Source organism: Falco cherrug, chromosome 8 (genome assembly GCF_023634085.1).
Source record: "Falco cherrug isolate bFalChe1 chromosome 8, bFalChe1.pri, whole genome shotgun sequence".
Classification (NCBI taxonomy): Eukaryota; Metazoa; Chordata; class Aves; order Falconiformes; family Falconidae; genus Falco; species Falco cherrug.
This window is the reverse complement of record NC_073704.1, coordinates 19,376,382-19,390,449: the sequence shown is the minus strand read 5'-3', so window position 1 is coordinate 19,390,449 and position 14,068 is coordinate 19,376,382. Positions and strand designations below refer to the sequence as shown.

The 14,068-nt window shown below is 41.5% G+C and overlaps 1 protein-coding gene across 3 annotated transcripts in view; it reads right to left on the bottom strand.

The window, feature by feature from the left end:
- CHN1 (chimerin 1) overlaps positions 1-14,068 on the bottom strand; it is a 103,759-nt gene that overhangs the window by 78,761 nt on the left and 10,930 nt on the right. For all 3 annotated transcript variants that reach the window (XM_055718310.1, XM_055718312.1, XM_055718311.1), the window contains one exon: positions 1,344-1,382. In XM_055718310.1, the coding sequence (XP_055574285.1) occupies positions 1,344-1,382 (39 nt within the window). The remainder of the gene's footprint in view (positions 1-1,343; positions 1,383-14,068) is intronic.

Below are 14,068 nucleotides of genomic sequence, written 5' to 3'. Positions count from 1 at the left end.
AACAGAAACAACTGACCTCTGTGAGCCATTAACAGAAGACTGGCTCAGGTGACAGAAGAGGTGGTTTTGTAATGCTTGTTTAATTCTACTACATATATTTTAGCTGACAAAAATACTTTGTTCTGTTTTCTTAAATTTACTCTCTTTCTAACCCTGCTTTTCACTAAGCCTTTAAGACCAACCCAAAATCTCCCAAAAGACTGAAAAGAATCTCCCACTGCAGGATTTAAACCTTTTTGAAATAACTACATTTTCTCAGGTGCTACATCTCCCCAGTCTTTAGAGAACATTTTCATCATGTGATATGTTGGTTGAGCAAATCCCTTTAGCCAGCCTGAAGACACCAAGTTTGGGAATATATACAAAAGAAAATGCAAATATTAAGTCTGATGTCTCTAAACTGTTAAGTGTGTTAAACACACAAACATTCTGCTTTCAAAATCTGCTTTTAAGAGAAGACTCTTCTTTCTTGCTGTGCCTCCTCAAGTCTCAAAATATCTTGCACCTTAACCTTTCTGTCTACAAAGAACGAGAATTTAGAGGTGAAACACTGTGGGAGCTATAATGCTTTGCTACAGTGCCATTTGCCTTCTGTTCTCTTCAATCTCCCTGAACCTCCAGCAGCACTACCAAACAACAGGCCACCCCTTTACATGGATTTGTTTTGTTTTGTTAATTAGGAATGAAAACCAGCAAGCTGCAAAGTTCCCAAGGGAGTGGCACTCTAATCTGTGGGCAACACATCCAGCCTACTGCCCTGTGCACCTGGCTAAGGCAGCCTGCAAGGCCAGCTTCCTCTCAGCTAGGGCACACGTGGAAGAGCTGCAGAGCCCAGGCGAGCAGCTGGTAGGAAACTGGGCCCTTCTAGTCAGGGCTCCAAAAATTTGTCACGCCAGGCCAAACAAATGTTCTCATTTTACTACATCAGCAAATTCTGGGGGAAAAACTATTTATTTTGAGTTTTTCAAACCATCTCATGTCTCAGCTCTAGTGATACAAGGTACTAGAGCAGAGGAGCCCTAAAAGTTTGTAAGGATACCAACTTTAAGGTATGAATGGGGTTTATATAAGCCCTGGTCTAGGCAGGCAAAGCAATATAAGCCAGACCCACACAGAAGCGGGACCACTTATGTTAGTAAGGTGCAGAAATGTACTCCTCCAAATAATCAGCATCCACTTGTCCTTGAAGATAAACAATTGCACCTATCTCTAAATAAAACCCTTGATGCTTCTTAAACTCACATTTTCATCAAAAAACCCCCGAGTCTCTTAAAGCACCCAGCTGAAACTTTTTCAGCTCTGACTTGGAAAAAACCCCCAAACAAATCCATTGAGATACTTACAGTAAGATTTCCAAACAGGTGGTCTGTATTCATCAGTATCTGAAAGAAAAATGACAAATCTTAATGTTGTGTAGGAATGTTTTAATGTAGATATAACCCTGCAGAAGCACTTGCAGACTTATTGAGATAAATATTGCATGTAGATATAACCCTGCAGAAGCACTTGCAGATTTATTGAGATAAATATTGCACCTATGTTCTAAAATTATTTTTTACTCTCAGAGTACAGAATATATAGAAGAACCTGTTAAAAGTTCCCCCTTTTTACTTAAACTGAAAATATGAAAAGGTATTGTCTTTATCTAGCTAGAATAAAAACTATAGAAATACATTTGCAAAATGGCAAACATGCAGATCAGAAGCTGAAATACTGGTGGGGGTGTGCATATTATTTACTATGGATATATCCATAAGTAGCCTTTTAAATTCTACCAGAAATACTTTTTTAATCTCAATTTGTATTCCCATAAATCAGTTTTTATCCAATTTATTCCTGCCATTAGCTTTTTCCTCTTCTGGAGGGAAATTAACAACTCCTAAAATAAAATCAGAGCATGTAAGTACTATGAAATATTTTGAAAAAAAGGAGGTTTTCTTTCATACTGAGTCAAGCTCTACTTGGAAGCTGTCAGTATGTATTAAAAGTACCAGCATACTTCCAATTCCAACTTTTAATTCTCAAATAACACTAAAAAGAAAAAAAGCCCAATGTTTTCTAAGTTCTGTCACCCTTATGATTTGCTGACAACTGACCTGACAACCTGAGCTCAGGGCTCTGTTGCAAACTTCGTCTCTGATCCACTGTTTTTACCACTCTGACCAGCTTTAGCATTGGTGCTACAGGTTACTGAGGTTTTCTGCAAGATGCTGTGCTTATCTGCCTTGGAGCTGGTGGGAGTTGCTCAGTGCTCATTACACCACAGGGTCACAAATTGAGACAACCATTCAGCCAGGCAGCCAGCCTTACTGTTTGAAGCCTCTTCTCACTGCAGCATTCATTTCTGAGCTCCGTTTGCAATTGTCTGCTCAGTGGAACTACCTGCTGCGTTCAACAAACCCTTAATTTCTAGGTTTTATTATAGGTTACGTAAAGATCAAGCAACCTGGGAACTTGTTGCTTGAATTTTGGCCTGAGTGGTATCTCCACCTGAGAGTCCTTAAGGCCTCCAAAACTGCACCTGAAGCTGGGAAAGGATTTTGCTTTGCCTCCCCTTAGGAAAAGCAATCTGCTTTCTTCAGATATTTGCTATAGTTCATCTCTCCCACCTACAGTCATGTCAAAATATCTCTAAATTAGAGCTTAGTGGAGTAAGATATTTTCCAGTTTAATTGGCCCAGACCCTCCCCAGACCCACCCAGCATACTCTCTGCCCTGCCTGAGCTATCATTTTGCTCAATTTTTAACCCTGCACTTTAGTGCTACACAGGAAGAGGGTGCAGTCCTTACAGACTACTTTGGTGGCAGTGGGGTTTATACATACAATTTATTATGATTTTATTATTAAGGCGGCACTTGGTCAAACTGCCATCCCCCAGAATATGATGGATTTCGATCTTTGCAAGGTCCTGCAGATGTGCTACCACATCCTAGGGATCAGCCAGAGCACCTCGAACCTACACAGAGACCTTCAGTGGCCCGCACTGTACTACAGCAGGGAAAGAAAATCAGCAGCAACAGATGCAGCCATAGTTATTTGTTCCTACTTTGATACATTTAATTAAGGCAGTGCAAGTCGATTCATTCCAGAAGCATTGTAACATGATCCCTTTGCACTGCAATGTCGCATGGAAAAGGGGCAAAACTTGCAAGTAAAAATAATGGGTTTAGTCCCAGAAGGCAACTCTTAGCCCACTAGCGGAATTTTCTTTTGCTATAGTCTGTTTGTTGGCAATATATCCACCAGTTGAATTTACAAATAAATAATTTAAGTAAAGGACAACACACTATATTTGTAAAATACGAGCTGACTGTTATGAAAATACAAGTATCTTGGCAGTCTAAGCTATACTTGCTCACACTCAAGCCATATAATTGTTACAACTAAGGGCAGCATGATTATAAAACTGAAAAGCAACAATACTTGTGCCAAACAAAAAACCCCAAACCTTGTTAAAGTCAGGCAAGAACAGCAGTAACTTTCATACAACAAACATTTAACATTCAGAAATTGGAAGGAATGATTTATGTTATGCAGCTGTGCACAAGGATTTTGTTAGAAAACCTGTCGGTGAGCTTTATTGCCTTTACAGTGTGAGAATACCCTCCGGCCATCCCACATGCGGTAATGAAAAAACAAAAGGTCATTTCTATTGTAATTTAAAAAAAAAAGTTATCTGATATAAAATATTGTAGCAGCAAGTACAGCACAGTAACGATGAAGCAGAAGGTCTACAGTGTTTGTTTCTGTGCAAGAATGTTTCTATTACTAAACCACCCCACTGAACAAAGGAAAAAACCAGAATCAACACAGACATCAGGCCGGTCTGTTAGTTACCTGTTTTTAAAGATTAATTGATGTGGTCCCATTTAACACATCGTCAGTTTTTTGAAATGTGTTATTAGGAAAAGGGCTTGATTTTCAGATAGTGCAAGCTTTCATGAACAGCATCTCCAATTAGGCATCCAAAGCACCCGAAAAGCACTTTAAGGCATGATAAAAAAACCCAGAGAAAATGCATACATTTTCTCACTAACGCTGCACCACTTTCTAATTAACGCCATAAACTCTACGCTGTCAGTTCTCAGATTTTTCTATAGCTCCCATCAGCACAGTATCTCAGCTCTGCTAAATGTTTCCATGATAAAATAAAATCGTTTTCTACAAGCTGTGCATCGTGTTTTATCTTAACTGTATTTTCTGCCTTAAGTGAGATGCAATTCAGCTTAAAGCTGCTCCTCTCCAAAGGTCTACAGCAGAAAACATGAATGCATAAACTGATGCTACCAGCTCTGCCCAGATGTGATCCTGCCAGCACTAGTAAGACTTTTGTCAGCATGAGGGCACATTCATCAGCAAGGACATTTTAGATCAGACACACTGTCCACATACATAAATTGCAATTTCAAACTGAGACCAGTTTCAAGCTGACAGATACTGGTGCCGAATAGTCTTCCTAACCTTTAAAAGTGAAAACATTTGATCATTTCCCATTATCCCAAGTAATGACAGGTGGTGATTTTTTTTAATTCTTCAGATTTTTGTTCTGATTAGAAGGATATATGTATAAGATTTTGTTTTTACATAATATAACGGGACGACTTAAAATTCTCTACCCTGAATCCATACTGATATCTAATAATTTTCCAGCCTGGAATAGGTCAGAAAAGAAACGGCTGTCTGCCCAAAATCTGTACTTTCAAGCTTCTAAATAGACCTGTCATAGTATAAATACGTATGTGGAAAGAGTAAGAATATCTTAAAGTGATACATCACTTGAAATCCCACTGGGACTCAAAGCTATGGGGAAACAATGCTGCAGGACACATGAAAATACACATTTACAGTCCTTTACCCCACAGAATCAGTTTTTGCTCTTGAACCCATAGCAAAATCAAACTTGTCTTTGAAGCAAGCTCTTATCACAGACCTGTAACAGCTAGCACCTCTAGTTCAGGCATGGACCTACGTATCTTTACATACCCTATGTGACAGGTTTGCCAGCCCATCTCCCTCTCTCTCCCCAGTGGACAAGGACAGGGATGATCCCTAACTATTAAAGAATTCTCAGCACTTTCCTGCCACTATCTTCTTTCCTCCCAAACACACTCTGCTCCTCTCTTTTCCAGGACTTTGCCTTCCCCCAGCCTTAGCAATCTTCATCTGCACACAAGACCTCCCCCCTCATCTTGAGCAATACTTTGGTTTGCTCCCCACTGCTGTCCTGCTAGGACCCACCTACCCAGCCCACTCTATCTGTTAGCTTCTTATTCTCAAGCCATCTCATCTCTACTCAAGGCTTCCTTGAAATCTGCCTAAACACAGAGAAAACAGAGGCAGCAATGCCCAGAACAGCACAACAGGCAGCTTCTGGCAACAGCCCCTTTACAGGCAGAAATGTCACAGTGGGGCAGGAGCGCTGCTTTCTTGGCTCAGTGTGCCCTCCTTTAAGCACACTAATGGGGGGGGGGGGGCAGAGAAAGGAAACTATGCATCTTGGGCATGAAACATGTGCAATTAAGAAGTGAAAAGCACTGAGTGATTGTCAGAAATACACCCTTGCACAGAAAAGAGCTTCTGCCAACAGACAATCACACAGCCATTTAGAAGTTCATATACAGACAGAAATGCTGGGACAGCATCTCAGATTTTTCCATAAACACAAATGTGACTAATTATGACAATACAATGTAGCATTTTACTTGGTTATTTTCCTTCTTTCTTACCCACTTCCATTTTATCCCTTATATAAATCTGGACAACTGTAGTACTTTCAGAGCGTACATTTTAACTGCAGATTTAAACTGTTACTATTGCCTCAAACTGTTTAGACTGCTTGGCTCCGCGTATTCCTTTTACAGAAAGAATAGAAATATTTACCTCTGCTTGGAATGGTTCTTTCTTTCTCCCCACTGAAGATCAGCCAGCTCTATGGTACAGCAGCAGCAGCGTAACTACGTATGGTAACCCCGTAGAGCAAATTAGGGCATACTGTGAGGTTTCCTGTAGAGAATTCAGTTTTATTTTTCTTTTACTGTACGTCATTCCCTGCAGCATGATGATCTGTAACATCATGCTGGAGATAAGTTTAGTACTGTCTGGGAGGAAATAATGGAGTGGACACAGCACATCTTGCCCCAGACTTTGATTTTATTTGGCAATATCCCTATTGAATACAGGTGAGGCCTCAGGTAGTGAACCTTGTGCAAGTGGCCAGTTCTTAACCATGTGGACCAAGCATCAACATAACCAGGAGAAGAAAATCTAATTTCATGGGTTTTGAACGGATCTAGGACCAAAAAATGGTGTGTGTCATAAATATGAAAAGATGCAATGAAGTATAAAACATTCTTCTGTAAGCCACGGCCTAGGCACTAACCAGTAAGCATTAGCATGTGGTTTAAGAGACTAATCTTGCTTTGTTTGGCAGCAGCATGTGTCAAAATTTAACTCATGGAGAGACACATGACAAGCAGACGTGGCCGTTTGCTGACCCATACAACAGACTCCTTTTTGTGCCCAAAAAACAACCTCCAGAAAATTCCTCCTCAGCCTCAGAATCTTTCTTATTAGCACCTTCTCTAAGCCCAAAGGATGCATATAAAAAAATCTCTCAACTTACAGAAACAAAGCTATAATTTATTTGCTGGTGAGATTCTCAAACCACAAAACCATCACAACAGAAAATGACATTTCATCTCTGTTTTTCAGAGTACAAGCGCCATCAGCATTTCAGTAACTAAGCTCAAGCTAGCACAAAATGTCTTAAGTAGCAGCCAAGCAGGCCCTAGCAGTTAGGGCTTTTATGCACTCCAACCAAAATAAAACTCAAACAGCATTAAGGTAATTAAAGGATGAATGCAGCCACTGCCCTAGGCAGCAGCAGTAAAGCAGATGGGCTACAACACCATGGTTTCAAGGTAAATACGAGAAGCTGATCGCCGGCTGTGGCAGCACCCAGCAGCACTGGAAGCGTTTTGCAGAAGCCCGTGCACAGCCGGCAGCAAGAGCAGGGGAAGGCGATAGCAGGCATCTTCTGGAGAGGGAGCAGCAGGGCCGAGAATGCAGAGAACAGACAGAATATCCCTGTATATTCTGTGTGTACTCAAGAAGGAAAGGCACACACCAAAGGTCCTTTAGCATTCCTAGATGAGACCTTGGGATCCACCTTTTTTCCCCACAAAGCCTCTTTCAATCCCTCTGCTACACCTTTGCTATCAGCACCTGGTAAGTTCAACGATGGTCTGTAATGGGGTGGCAGGCAGAGTCTTGGTGCAAAGAGCAAGTGCTGGGCATGGCTACCTGCCTGTCACATGGGGTTCTGTGGAAACCAACCCATCCCTACCCTGGCAAGCAGGGTACCACCGACACTGCTGCCAAAGCCTGCAGCGAAGTTCATCTCAGACGTGCTCGGTAAACAAGAGGGAAAGCTGCGGTCAACCTTTATTGCCTTGCATGAAATGTTTTCTTAGGAACAAACACTTCTTCAGTATTTGGGTCCTGCACATGAACATAAAAATGGAAACGATTCTCTTCGCCCTTCCATAGCACAGGGGTAACAAATTATTTCTCACATGGGCTTACAGCACACTTTTAAGAGACGTTAGGCAACTTTTTGCTATGGTCCCTTTCTCTTAAATAAAAACTATTATTAATTTGCAGAAAATGTTGAGGTTTAAAAATGACTGAATAAATAATCCAAAAGTAATGTTGCTCTACTAGTCCCTAAAAACAAAGAAATTAATGACAAGAACTTGATGCACACATGTCCTGGGCCCATACGGAAAACGTGTAGTTTTCACAACTAGGGCATCACAAAACTTCCCTTGTTTATGGGAAGATCTCTGCAGGGCTAAGAACACTCCAGGCAGTGAGCACCACATTTTCTCCCAATTCCTGAATATAAAATATACTGTATGACACTCAGCAACAACGACTGATATTTCTAGGCTGCTATTCCATCTTTGATGCTACTTTAATGTTATCCTTGGCATGTGATTTCCTTTGAATTAAGAAAAAAAAGTAAACTTTTAGACATGTTAAGGCTCTTCCTCAGGCAGGCAGACACCATTACTGTAAAGAGCTTCAGTGCAAAAGCTTCCAGATAAACCACCATCTATTTTCTCCACCTTCTCCAGGTGGAGAAAAGATGCCAGACAGGCACCTGCTTTAGCATGCAGGCAGATGTAAGAGCTTGGCACGTGTCCTGGCTGCGCGTGGACAGCTAACCCTCCCCACGGAGGATCCCCTGCTCTGAGCCCACTGTGCTGCCAACACAACCCACCCTGGTGGGGATCTGGAGTGGGGGAGCTGTTAAGTGTTAAACTAAAGCCCAGTCCGATCACAGAAACAAATGGCCTCTAGGTTCAGAAAGGAGCTATCACCAGCTTACATGGTTGCCTCCTGCCAGGGGATGGCAACTTGCAGGCACCCTGCTCAACCACACCCAAGTGTTTTCAGGTTAGCCCTGGTGAAGCTGGCACAGGAGGAAGTCGTTTCACCACTGAGGCCATCCATCCACAGGGATGTCCCCAGGCCCATGGGCAGAAGGGACAGTCACCAGTGACAACTCTCCTTATGCAAAGTTTTATTCCTTTGCCTTGACCTTTGGCACAAGTAGCTATACTCTTAAAGCCCATAAAATCCCATGCACGTGGTCAGCTTTGGACTTTTAAAATTAAACTGTTTGCGTTATTTAAGCAAGACAACAGCTGAGTGTACTTTCTTCATATTTTCAAAAGTCATTCCCACCTGGGAGGAGAACAAGAGTACAATACAATCTAAGGGAAAGAGACAAATGAGTGAAAACAGGCATCAATAACAAAAGCATCCCTTTGGCTGCAAGATGGCACTACATCACACACACCGTGCCCCAGGAACTTTTTAAAGGGACAAAACTTATTTTTCTCTGCTCTTTCATCCTCACATTTTGCCTTTACCACTCCAGACAAGTACAATTAGGTTTCTAATTAATACCGGAGTAAAAATGATTAAGAGAAAGCTAGTGTGAATGATGCTACAGAAAGCTACAAGGGCTACTGCCATTTCTGTGACGTGACCAAGTGAGAGACACAGAAGCACTCTCAGCAAAAGTGAAGGGGTTTAAAGAAGGGCATGCTCTGAATAATTGCATCTTGAGGGGGGAAAAAAGATCACACTACCGTCCTGGTTTCTATAAATGTCTGACCTGGCAGCAATAAATTCTGTGGGAATGCTTCTAATGGGGTTGAATGACACCCCCACTGAAACCAGCTAGAGTTCAATGCCTTTTATTAGCAGGTCTGTTATTACTGCCTCTTTATGAATGATGGGAAAATCTTAATGAGTAATATTTGGCCTATCACAGGCACTGCTGCCTTTAAATGAACTCATCTTGTAAGTGATTAGACCAGTTTGCAAATGTTCTGTTTCTAGATTTTCCTTTAACCAATGCAAGGGAAGCAAGTACTCATTTTTCCTCCTCTTCACCAGATAAGCAGTGGCATATGACTATATGAGTGATGACAAATAAATATTTTTTAAATCCTCCATTACAAAAAAATTAAAATGCATTTTTTCATTTTAAGCTGGAATTTTCATATATGCGATGATAACAAGCAAAACACAGCTGTTGTCCTTTTTCTCTTGCCTGTAGTTTAATGAAGGGGTAGGAAATACCCCTCCCATGAAAGCACAGTTAGCTCACTGTTCAAGAAAAGTTTCAAAACCTCTAAAATTATTTCTTACCGTTGCTACAAGCATAAAAATTTAACCTCAGAGAGGTAAAAAGATGACAAGTGCCACCTTGTGGGCATTGAACAAAGACAGAATTTAATGCTACTTCCCATTTCCAGCCAGGGTACCTCAGCCTCCAGACAACAGGCTGCAGCCAATTTTCAGCATTTCTAGGGACACCATCTCTTCATCTTGAGAAAAGACAGACACGATGGGAACTGCTGCCTGACACGGCTCTGCAGGCTAGCTGTAGGTACAACAGAGTCAGGCCACCAGCTATCTGTAGCCCTCTGATTTACATTGCTACAGGAGTTATGGTAGCTCTACAGACTTACAGGTATCCTGGAATGTCTGGTTTACACAGTAAACAACTTCCAACTGAAAATGTCAAAAATCAAAAATGCCTCTTTAATTTATCTATTTCAAAGAAAACCAGCCTGTCAATTATTTTTTTTTTTAAACTCACTGTGGCAAAACTGACTGGCTGGCTGAGGCCCCAAAGTGCTAGATCAATGAGTTAGGCAGTATTGTATTCTCCCCCTAAGGGCTATTTGAAAGGTCTTCTGCAAACTAATTTTGCAAGTTCAAAACTGATAGAAATATGCCTTTATTGGATGAATCACATCTTTTATATTTGACAGATGATTTGTCCAAGTATCTTCTATATCAGTACAGTAAAGCCTTGGAGGAATTCAGAATAACATCAAGCAACACAAGCCTGAACACTGTAATCAAACTTCCCTGATTTAAATGCAGACCGGTTTTTATTGGAGAAAATATTTTGATCACGGTCAGTGAAATCTGCTTGGCAGCCAGGAGAAATATCTGCCAAGGCTATCGCTCTTACACTGCTCTCATTTCAACCATGGCGAGGGATAATATAGGAGAAAACATTTACCCCTCGATGTTTCCTTTCCTATTTTTTCTTTCCACAAATCCTTCTTTGTCTTCTGTTTTAAAAGTCTGCCTGCACAAAGACTGAGCTCATTTCCCATCACTTGTTTTACTTCTTCCAAATTAATAATACCAACAAGGGCACATCAGTTTTAATGTAACTTTAAGCCAGTGACAACTGTTATAGCCACAGCCGCAAGGCATTCACAAAAATACATTTTTGTCTTGACTCCTCTAATGTATCCAACAGGGAATATTGATTGGAACTGGATTACACAAATGTTCTGAGCAGTCACCCTAATAACAAAAAAGAACAGTATCATATGGCATAAAGGTGTCTTCTAGCTGTAAATTAATCCCTTTCCCTGAATAAGAAGCCTGTCTAGTCAAGGTTGAGCAGAAGAGACCCTAAATAAAGGATGAGTTTTCAGGCATGTTTGAAATGCAGCCCCTCTATCCATTGCATAATGCCCTAAATTGCTGAACGGGGAGGCGTGTTTTATCACCATTCACTTGGTTGCTTTTATTTTTTTTTTCCACACACAGCACTGAGATAATGAACTTATGTTCACTTTCTGTCATTAAAATCCACTTTTAAATAGAGCATTGTGGTTCTACCAAAAGCTGAACCACGAAAGAGCACAACATTTACCCTTCCTCCTTACACATCGGTAAAAATCTGCTGAGAACTTGTCCTCCCTTGCATTTTAGACCAAGATAGCTGCTGTGCACTCATTAGCCTTCTGAAGGAAAAACAAAACAAAACAAACCCACCCATGAGCAGCTCAGGCAAAAAACAGAGTCACCTGGAGAAAATTAAGAGCAGATCTGATTTCTGACTGCTGTTATAACTGGCCTCAAGATGGACTCACATGTTCCAAAGCACATCTCCCTCTGTGTCAGATGGTCTAATAGAAGCTGTTGCCTTTCCTTCCCCCAAACTTGACCAATTTAAATTCTCAGACCATCAGAGTTATAACAAACCTATTACGATACTTATTACAAACAGATTTTTCATTTTCTTAAACAGTCGTCAATAATACACACCATTGCTCATGCAAAAATATGGCTTGTATTTACGTCCATATTTCCAGAACAGATGCAATATACATCAACGCTCATGGCTGGAAGGAGGACAGACTACCAAGTACCCTTGCCAGGAACCATGATCGTTGTACAGTGTCACGAAGGAAACTCCTAAAAACATTATTGGCAGTGTCAGGGAAAGGGAAATGAACACAACATGGTGGGATGCCTTTTCTTGAATTGGAATTAAGATTTTACACCAAAAGTAATTTTGCAGTTGCTGCGAGCTTTTCCCCAGTCTGAAAGCTGCAAGTGTCATTCCTTACCTCTTCCTGTTCTCCTACAAAACATCCAAGAGGCCTCCAATGGCCCAAGGTAGGATGTTCCAGGTAGAAAAGCAGAAAACTTCACATTCCTTTTTGGCAATTCCATGGCTCAATATTACAAGTGCAGTCAGATAACTACAGCAAAAGGTATTTACCAATCAGCCTCACCCAGTTTACAGCATTAAATCCATCTTTTTCATAACTCTCTTCCTCCTCAGCAAGTTCACCTGCTGCACTAGGCAGGAACAAGGAAAAGGAGAACGAGCAGGTGTGAGGTCCAGTCCGTGGAGAAGTTGTGCTCTGGGTCCTCTTTTGCACCACCCAGTGCAAAGTGGGGCTGGAACAGCAGCCAAACAATCATCTTGAATGTGGTTTAGCAGCTCTGCAAGCACAGGTTTTCTGCATGGGCCCCCAGTTTGTCCTGTTTCCTCTGCGTTTGGGTGGATGAAAGCAGAGCAGTGGAGCTGGGAACAGGCTGCTGAAAGGAGAGCTGAGCTCAAAGGTTTATCGCCGCCCAGAGGGAACAGGAGAGCTGTCTGGAAAGCTCAATATGATCAATGCTCAGAGATAACCTCCAAGTCCTTTTCTGGGCAACTCCATACGTTTCTTTCCCCCTCAAGAAAATTAATTCAGATGGTTTTCTTGTCTCTGTTTTGAAGTTCTTCCTCCTTTTTTCCACTAATTAGAAGACAGACAAATAGCTCTGCAAATAATGGAAATGTGGGTTTATTACCTCTCACTTTATCGTGGCACCATGTTAAACAGGAGGTTTTCAACAATTATCAGCTGCATTTCTGGAATATTGATGCATCCTTACTGAAACTGAGATCCCATGGGACTGTCCACAAGTGAAAAACAGACTTTGTCCTAAAGAACAAGATGCCTCAACAGAAAATAGGAACAGTTGCTGGTGAAAGAAGCGGAAGTCCAGGTAGATGAGATCACCCTACAGCTCAAAGATCAGTATCTCTATTCCCAAGTCTCCCTAACTCAATAAACCCCCAGCCAGCATTGCCTCTCTAGGTAACAGCTCTTTTGGTGTCTTTAGCTCCACTTTGGCTTTATAAAAAGAACCCTATCATGGCAATTGGCAGCATGGGAAAACAAATACAGACACTCCCAGAATGCTGCTAGCAATTGTCTGAGACAATTGAGAAATACAAAGGATTTACGTACAGAAATAAGGGCAAATGCTAATACAGCTTTGAGACACAGCAAGCCCTGTCTGTGTCTTCCATGGCTGCTCTTGCACAGCAACGGGAGAAGAAAGATGCCTTCCAAAAAAGGCAGAGTCTTTATATTTAAGAGTCATGACTAACAGAAGAGCTACCCCATCAACAAAGCATTTAAGAAGCAGAAAAAAGCTCTTCCTGCTTCTCACAGACCTTTCTACTAAGTGGAAAAAAATGCCAACAAGCTTAGCAGCTGAGTTAGCCAGTGTGAGCTCTCCCTTAGACTCACTCATCTCAGAGGCTTTTTGGAGGCATCCCTGCGAGTTACCATCCCAGGAGCACAGCATAATCTGTCCCACCCCAGGGCTCACCATGCTTCAGGACAGCAGTGACACAGGGGCTACATTTCACCTCCTGCAAACTCTGAACCTGCAGAAGAGCTAGTTAGGACAAAATTATCATCTTGCTTTGGTCTGATATGGTTGGAGGTGCATCTGGGAGTCAAGGATATCTTCTTAACACAGTGCACTTTCAATAAAAGCTAAGGAGTAAGAGATGCTCCACTCAGTTACTGATGAACCTGCCGGTCTGCCATTGAGGAGGGGCAGACAGGGATGCTGTGACCACAGCTTGCTTTGACATGATGTGGAATGGGCAGATATGCAGTGCAGCCAGAAGCTCCCCCAAAACCACAATAAAGCAAATAGCACAGCCATACGCATATGAACTCACCGTTGGAAACACTCTGTGATGTTACCTCCTCCTCTTCTGTTTTTAGGATGGTAATTTTCCTTCACATACTTGCAAATATTTACTTTGTTATGTACAAACTCAATAAAAAAGTACCTGACGTAATACCTTTACCATGTAAACTCTGATATTGAAATAATATGCCAAAGTTTCTGAACGTTTTCTCACCAGAAGGATCACTATTT